Raw genomic sequence first — 9,322 nt, forward strand, 5'->3', positions numbered from 1 at the left:
TAAGGTTCAGAACGTTCTTACCATATATAAGATTTATTAGCAGCCTGCCTCATGCGTACAGACTCAGTGCAGACTGCAGTCGTTCCATTGCCCAGGTTGGCAGGTAGCCTAGCAGACGACATTAACCCCGCTCAGCAAATTAACATGTTGGGCAAATGTGAACGAAAAAACGATGGGGATATAACACGTGTAGGGTTCAGAGCATTCTTACCGTTCATATTTAGTATCAGACTCCCCGATGAGTGAAGATAGAACACGAGAAATATGCCACATTTGTTTTGAAAATGTGCGAACCGTCGAGTCCCGCTTTGAGTCAATTCAAGGGGAGTCACTCCGCATAGTCAATCCGTCGAAGCTCGACTGGAGGTTTCGAATCGCAAATAATGAAGAGCCTTTCTCCGAGTTCAAATGAGGTCTCTCTGAAAGATCATCACTGTTCAGATTAACGCTACACTGGAATTTACCAACAGAAATTAAAATGCGTGTGACGAAAGCACTACACACTTGAGACACCCCACACAAAAGTAGATCTTTACTGTGCACGACCTGACCACACAGTTATGCCTATTCAAATGCGCATTGCAAAATGTGCGTTTGGAATCTTCTTTTTTCTATGGCGGTACTGACAATATCGTTATTGAAACAATCCCAGTGCACTAAGGGATTTATAGAGCAAATCTCGAAAATAATTATTGAACTCAGCGCTATGCGCTTCGTTCAATAATGAATTTTCTCGATTTGCTCTATAAATCCCTTAGTGCACTGGGATGTCTCAATAACTTAAATAATAATAAGACTGTATACTCGAAGCATTGTCTGTCCACCGCTCGTTCTGAGCGTGTTTTTAATCCAAACATATCATATCTATATGTTTTTGGAATCAGGAACCGACAAGGAATAATATGAAATTGTTTTTAAATCGATTTCGGAAATTTAATTTTAATCATAATTTTTATATTTTTCATTTTCAAAGCTTGTTTTTAATCCGAATTTAACATATTTATATGTTTTTGGAATCAGAAAATGATGACAAATAAGATAAAAATGTTTTTGGATCGTTTTATACAAAAATAATTTTATTTACAATTTTCAGATTGCTAATGACCAAAGTCATCAATTAATTTCTAAGCCTCCAAGCTGAAATGCAATACCAAAGTCCGGCCTTGGTCGAAGATTGCTTGGCCAAAATTTCAATCAATTTTATTTTTTAAAAAAATGAGGGTGCGACAGTGTCGCCTCAACTTTTACTTTCTTTCTTTATTTGGTGTTTAACGTCGTTTTCAACCACGAAGGTTATATCGCGACGGGGAAATGGGGGAGATGGGATAGAGCCACTTGTCAATTGTTTCTTGTTCACAAAAGCACTAATCAAAAATTTGCTCCAGGGGCTTGCAACGTCTCAACTTTTACAAAAAAGCCGGATATGATGTCATGAAAGACATTTATCGAAAAAATGAAGAAAACGTCTGGGGATATCATGCCCAGGAACTCTCATGTACAATTTCATAAAGATCGGTCCAGTAGTTTACTCTGAATCGCTCTACACTCACACAGACACAGACACACACAAACACACACACACGCATACACCCCGACCCTCGTCTCGATTCCCCCTCTATGTTAAAACATTTAGTCAAAACTTGACTAAATGTAACAACATGCATGCCTCGAATAAAAACTTGACTAAATGTAACAACATGCATGCCTCGATTCACCGAATCGTTTGGTTTTGGTCAATCGGTAACTACCTGTGACAGAAAAAATAGAGGGACACAGGCGCTGCACAGTAATACCTTTAACAACACAGAATAAAATGACAGAAATCTTAAAGCCGATTGTGACACTCACAGACACATAATAAGGCTAACTCACTTACTCACTTTTTTCTCTCACTTATAAGTGCTTGGCTTAGAATCCCAACCACACCCAAACACAAATTCCATTGAGGCATATCCTCTCGCACAGAAATCGGCGCTGAAATCATTAGAAGCGATTTGGAGTTGATAAATGAATAAATACATGGAACGAAAGAGATAAATACATTTTTGTTTAAAGGATAAATAAATAACACATGTCAAGGTCAAACGAAACTCACAGACACATGAGACACTGGTAAAAGTGAAGGTCCAATGAAGGTCATCGACATAGCAGCATATATGTCTAACACTGTCTTTTCTCATGAAATCGGCGATGAAATAATACGTTTCAAATTAGAGTTCATACATCCATATATATGTCGTGCCTAATTCACGTAATTGCCGAATTCGCGGAATCGGCAACATTTATGCCCATTTTGTGTAATCGGCAAAACGCTGCTCATTTCCCGAAATGGGCAGCGTTTTTCCGAAAACGTGTAGAGGCCTCTAAAACTTGCCCATTTCCCGAAATCGGCAGCCTATTACCTGTAATGGGCAAGTTGCCTATTCCGCGAATTCGGCAATAGTGAGTTTCAAGGGTGTGTGTGTGTGTGTGTGTGTGTGTGTGTGTGTGTGTGTGTGTGTGTGTGTGTGTGTGTGTGTATTGCATGCTCATTGTAAGCACGTATTCTTGCATTATTCTCCGATGATTGTTTTTTGTGTGTGCTGTTGTTGACTGTGCTTAGTCTTGTTGCTATCATAGTTTAAGCTGCATTTATATGTATGGTTTTTATGTTTCTTGTATTGGAATTGAAAAGCGCGTGGAGCTGTTATCGGGACTTGCGCTATAGAAAAGTGAGATGTTGCTATTATTTCTTGTTGGCAGTAGAAACACGGTGTCGACACTGCTAAAATGTAACACATACAGTCTTAACTGTCATAATTATACAGCAAACGTTGTGTGAAAACAACTTTGGCTGTCGACAGAAACTAGTCCGTTTTAAGCGTCAATTTTAGAGTAAACGCTGCTAAAAGTGTAAAATAAAAAAATAAAAAAATAAAAAAAACCGGTTTTGTGGTTTGTGTTTCTGTAAATGTTTTGACAAGTGCAAGTTATCCACATAGAGCAAATGAAATTGTTTTGAGCGCTGTAGCACCGTTCGTTTCTTAGAACAGGAGGTGGTGCATATTAGGAGCTGGTCCATATTAGGCAAGCTTCACCTACATAATAATTCACCATTCCAAAGCTGTCTGTAGCGAACACTTTTGGTCGTTGCCTTGAATGGTCGTTATTGATAGGTTCGTCTGTACTATTCATAGACAAAAGCTGCATAATACCATACCCCCACCCACCCACCGCCACCCCCAGTCTCTTGTGCATGTTGTCAAAACCGTCAAATAATCACATATTCAACGCTCAGGCCATATCTAAATCCTAAGACACGTGCGCGACGCATCTGGAAACCCATCCTAGCGGAAAATGTCCAGCCGGCGGCTCAGTCCTGTTTGTGTTGATTGCACCTGACAGCCATACTCTTTGGAAAGACCCTCTCGGAGATGATAGAGAGTATGAACCGGGTATTCGTTATTTCTTGGGGATAGAATCGAGTGAAAACAAGCAGCGACTTTATCACGGGATAAATTACCACTACAATGGAACCGCTGTTCTACAACAAATACCATTGGCTTGGTATGGTATATGGCGAAATAAGTTCTTGTTCTTCATAAACCATGAATTTCAGACTTCCCTACCTTATAGGACTTTAAAAAAACAACACCTTTCCTGACTTTTTGTCTATAACCTCTATACATGTATTTCCATTGTAAGACTCCTTCCCATGAAAGACCTGTCCAATTTTTTTAGATCTTAAAACACAGGTTCCATTGTAATCCCACATCTGCACGCATCTGGTCAATCATCGAAGCGAGAAATCGTCCAGTGGCCAGCTTGCACTGTTGGGTTTGATTGTATCTCACAGTCATGGTACAAACAGACAGACTCTCATGATTAGAGAGTAATGCGCCTGACAAGACTTATTTCTCGCCGATGAAAACCAGCAGTGAATCCATTACAACAACCAAAGACGCAATAGATAAGAAAGAACTAATCCTAAAGCCGATTAATATCCTTATCTTGTCATCTGAGCGCATCTGGACAGGCATCCACGCAGCAAATCGCACATAATGGTGATGAGACCATTACAATCAAGCTGATTGCCTTAGGCCTCAAAATAAAGCAACGTCGACTTCGCGAAGACAGCTTGTTGAAGCTTGCCCCACGAAGCTTTTCACTATTGCCGATTTCGTGAAATGGGCAACTTGCCCATTACGCATAATCGGCTACCTATTCCGCGTAATAGGCTGCCGATTTCGCGAAATGGGCAAGTTTTAGAGGCCTTTACGCATTTTCGGAATAACTTGACGCTGCGGAATTCGCGAAAAGGGCAACGTTTTGCCTATTACGCGAAATGGCCAAAAATGTTGCCGATTCGGCAATTCCGTGAATTCGGCACGACATATAGATATAAATGAATAAATAAATCAAACACATCCAGGTTAACAGAAGGTCAGAGACCCTGATTTCAAGGTCAATCAAAGAAAGTGCATCGCTCCACACAGCAACAGACGCAGCACAAATCATGAGGTCAAAAGCAAGGTCACCGGCGGCACAGCAAAAGACGCTTAATCTCCTCTCTGACCTTGGCATTCAACGCGCCGTACACCAGCGGGTTAGTCACGTGACCCAACAGAAAAGTGTAACGGAAGACCAAGTTGTCCGTCGCTCCGAAAATGTCGACCCAGAACGGGAGCCAAGTGAGCACGTAGATGAGCGTACAGATGAAAAGCATGGTTCCTGCCTTCTTTCTGTTGTCATGTCGCGATGGTTCGTTGTTGTTGTTGCTTTGTTGGTTGCTGTTGCCGTTGGTGGTGGCTGTGGCGGTTGTCTTGGAGACGTTGGCTGCCGCTGTCACAGTGTTGCTGTGGTTGTCCGCTTCCGGCTCTATGACGACACGGACGGGGTGTTCATTCAGTGGGACTGACTGGCGTATTTCTGTACGTGGAATGAAAAAAAGAATCAATCAATCAATCAATCAATCAATCAACAAATAAATAGATACAGAAATACATAAATAAATAAATAAATAAATAAGTAAATAAAAGAATAACATACAAATAAAAATGAATACATTAAGTTAAAATAAACTCAAGAAGGTTAAAGGTCGGTATTAAACGGTCTGTAAAACTAGTAAAGTTACTGGGTGGCTGAAATATTGAGATTTAAAAAAAAAATTATATTAGGAAGAAATTAAGAAAGAAGAAAGTACAGAAAGAAGAATGAAACACCAGAACAAGAAGAACAGTTGCTTAGTTAAACTTCATGGGTAAAGGAATGACATAAGTAGTTAAAACTAGTATACTTATTTAATGCAGAGTAGCCATTAAGTTAACCGAACTAAAGACTGAGAAGGGGAAATTATCTGTCACGAATCTGCTTAGTCTATTCTGAATACACACATACAGACAGATGCAAGCAAAGCTACATTTACTCATTTTACCCACACACACACACACACACTGACACACACACACTGACACACACACTGACACACACACACACTGACACACACACTGACACACACACACTGACACAAACACACACACACATACACACACACACACACTCGCAAACACACACACACACACACACACACACACGTACTACACCTATATGCACACCATGCTTCTCTTCAATTTTAACAAAGCCTCTCCATGTTCTCTTTGGTCACCGTGATTGCCAGTCTGTCCCTATTCTTTGCCACTGTCTCCACTCGTCCCTGGACAACGCTGTTCACCCCCCTCCCCCTTCCCATCCCCAGTCTCATCCATACACACACACACACACACACACACACTAACACACACACACACACAAACATAATAGGCCGTCAAAGGTGGATGCAGCGCCTATAGGCTGTTGATCTACTGGATGTGAATGCGTGATATATTGTGTAAAAAATTCCATCTCACACGGCATTAATAGGTAACATGCGCCTTGAGTCGCCTTGTGTGGTGAGATACGTGCGCGATATAAATCCTCGTAAATAAATAAATAAATAAATAAAACACACACACACATACACACACACGCACATGCAAACACACACGCACATACACACACACACACACACACACACACAAACAAATATACACACACACATACACACACACACACAAATATACACACACACACATACACACACAAACAAACATACACACACACACTAACACACACATACACACACATACACACAAAACACACACACACACACACACACACACAGTCAAACAGTCCTTCAACTCACTTGCAGATCTCAGCCTTTTGGACGACTTGACCGGCACTGTAAGGAAGACGGCACCAGATGTCTCGGCAATGTCCTCAAGCACGCTGTCCGTACTACTACTGCTATCCTCATCCTCTTCCCTCATGTGATGTGTCACTGTGTCCACAGGAGCACCGCTCACTGGCTCTTTCGCTGTTTCAATCTCATGGTGATTTTGACCGTCTTTTTCAAACGCAGGAGCAACCCCTATCTCCCTGACTGCTCTAATTTCATTGGAATTTTGGAGATCATTGACGATGCTGGGGTAGAGTCTGCTTTCGCTGGTGCTCCAAGCGTGCTTAGACTTGTTTGCTTTGATAGGAAAGTGCGAGGAGGTGTTGTCATTTCTGCTATGGGAGGCAGTGCCCGTGCCGTTTGGATGAAGGGCACTAGTTCTTGCTGCCTGCGGTGCCAGTTTTTTTCTCCACTGAACCCTCGCCCAAATCTTCCGATACACGTTGATGTAGAGAATGGCGATGACGGTGACAGCAGCAAAGAATTCTAAAGCGAGGAAACCCTGATACAGCCTGGCCCACATTTCGCCAAAAAGTCCCATGGTGGTGAACTGGCAGTACGCATGCGCGGCGCATGACGTCACGTTGCTTCCGGTAGGAGCGGAAGTGACGTTGTTAGGCTTCGTTGTGACGGTAAAAATGGTGACGGCTGGAGTGCCGCATACGGCACACGAAACAAAAATGGCCGCTATGATTTTTTTGGCTTTCCTCTGTGTGCCAGGCCGCCATGGTTTGAACACTGACATGTAACGCTCTACAGCGATGGCAAGTAACAACATGTTCGAGACCATGACGAGGGTATGTCGAAATAACTCCAAACCTCGACAAACGACGTCAGAAGTGATGCTTTGCCTTTCAAAAAAGATGGTGTAAGGGATGATCACACTGCAAACAGTTAAATCAACGATAGCCAGCGTGTAAATATAGACTGCATGAGACATTTTCCCTTTTTCTCTGCTGTACACAATGAAAATGAGCATATTGCCCACAAAGCCAACGGTACCGTACACTGACAGTACGATGGTGAGTTGAAGACTCTTTCCTTGCAGGTCTTCCTCAGCACACGTGCTTCCTCCAGGAGAACTGCTGGTGGTTGAGTCTGTCATTTCTGAAGGTTGGAGTAAAAGCCCACTATTTGCTTATCTACACCACAATGTTAAGAGTTCTTACGACTAAGAGTTCTCAAGCACACACATATCATAATATTGTCCTTGCTATGTTTGCTTATCTACACCACAATTTTAAAAGTTCTTACGACTAAGAGTTCTCAAGCACACACAGATCATATTGTCCTTGCTATGTTTGCTTATCTACACCACAATTTAAAGAGGTAGTGCAATTTTAGAAGTATAAACAGGTCATTATTGTCCTTGCCTTCGTGATTGAGTCTGTTACTTATACGGTTGGCGAAATCCACTCCTTTTTATTTAGGTACAACGCGATTTTTTTAGAGTTTTGACGAGTTCAGATGCACATGTCGAAGTATTCTTGCGTCGGTAAATCAGTCTGCCATTTTGAAAGTTGGAGATACCTTCCCTTATACCCTCACCACGATTTCAAGGGTTCTGACGAGTTCCGAAGCTCACCAATGTCATATTGTCCTTGCGCTGGAAATTGAATTTGTTATTGCTGAAGGCTGGAGTAACCCACTTTTTGCTTATCTTCACCACAACTGCAAGAGTTCTTACACGTAGTAAAGTACACACAAATGTCACATTGTCCTTGCGAAATTCTGTCTTATCAGTGACTAAAAATAGCCGAGAAAAGGGGAGCAGAAATAGAATTCAGGTTTGTATTCGTAAAATGAATAACAGCCTTTCTCGCCTGTAAAGTCAGTGACTGAAAATAGCCGAAACAAACCGTTTTTATGCGTTTCCTTGAGCGTTGTCGCGACAAAGAAGCCACTAAACTGAACAAGTTTGCGGCTCATATCCCACGAAAATTGTTCTATGCATACAGATGACTGGAACAGAACTCTGCATTTATATTGTTCACCATGAGAAATTCCAGCCAAATTCTTTAGCTTTGAAATATCGCCGTCCGATTGTTATTTTGAACCAGGTCGGGCTAGGCTCAGTGGATAAGAAACAGAGTCGAGAAGAACATTCTCCTTATGGACCCGGCAGTTCGTGTTTATCACAAAGATTCTTTATATTGTTCAGCTTTGAGACATTCCGCTCTAATATCCAGGCCCGATGGTTTTGTTGGCCCAGCTAGATCATACCATTCTTGGTGGATATGCAACGAAGACAAAAAAAACCTTCTCCCTTTGAAAGACGACTCAGCGGTCCCTGTAATCACGATGACTTGGTGGAAAGGTCAGTCAAAATGGCGCGGTCATCCTTTAGGGCTTTGGGTGCAATGCTTGAGGCTGCAACAGACATCAGCATTTTTTATTTAATGGTTTTTTTTTATATCTCGGATTATTCCTTTGCCGTGTAATTTTATAAGTGTCATTGCTGCTCTTGATTTGAAGCCCTCCGTCCAACAAAATAAACAACAACCAGCCACCACCACCACCACCAACAACAGCGACAACAACAATATCAACAACAACAACAACAAGCACATATACCTCCCCCCCCCCCTACCTCTCGATTGCCAGTCTACCAGAAAAGTTATTCAAAATCAGATATTGACAAAGGAAAAAAGAAATTGTTCAGAAGGAAATTATGCAAACGCTACAAAGTAGAGTCATTTTTATTTTTAAAATCCTGTAAATCTTCTTCCATTTAAACAGAACCAATTTAGAGTGAAACGTGTTCTATTCAAATCAAATTTCCATACAACATTAACAAAGTAACAAAAAGAGACAACAAGATCTGACATTCAATAAGCGGCTTGTGAATGGCAGAGGATTGGGTTCATTCCACGGCCGCTCTGTCTGATTGCGGGAGTTTTTGTGATGCCAGCCGAAAAGGTGTCGTGTTTCCGATCGTTCTAAACAAATAGTAAAGGCAGAGTTTGTCTCACCAATTCACATTTACAAGCAAAGTCAAACCGTTGGGTTTTCATGTGTCCAACTTGAGGGCTTGACGCATGCTTAGACCAATAGCCTGGACCGCCAACT

General features: G+C 41.7%; 1 protein-coding gene across 1 annotated transcript; it reads right to left on the bottom strand.

Moving 5' to 3' along the window:
• Window positions 1-4,513: 4,513 nt before the first annotated feature.
• LOC138947945 (cholecystokinin receptor type A-like) lies at window positions 4,514-7,358 on the bottom strand. Its single transcript, XM_070319470.1, has 2 exons — window positions 6,221-7,358; window positions 4,514-4,908 (listed from the first exon to the last, which is right to left on the bottom strand). The coding sequence occupies exons 1-2, from the start codon at window positions 7,356-7,358 to the stop codon at window positions 4,514-4,516; spliced, it is 1,533 nt and encodes a 510-aa protein (XP_070175571.1).
• Between the last annotated feature and the right edge of the window lie 1,964 nt (window positions 7,359-9,322).

The sequence above is a fragment of the Littorina saxatilis genome, linkage group LG15 (assembly GCF_037325665.1).
Source record: "Littorina saxatilis isolate snail1 linkage group LG15, US_GU_Lsax_2.0, whole genome shotgun sequence".
Taxonomy (NCBI): domain Eukaryota; kingdom Metazoa; phylum Mollusca; class Gastropoda; order Littorinimorpha; family Littorinidae; genus Littorina; species Littorina saxatilis.

What these genes read in the sequence shown, in the direction of transcription:
- LOC138947945 (XM_070319470.1), bottom strand. Translation starts at nt 7,358, where the DNA reads ATGACAGACTCAACCACCAGCAGTTCTCCTGGAGGAAGCACGTGTGCT. An exon ending in CAAAAGGCTGAGATCTGCAA is followed by an intron (nt 4,909 to 6,220) that starts GTGAGTTGAAGG and finishes TTCCACGTACAG; the next exon opens with AAATACGCCAGTCAGTCCCA.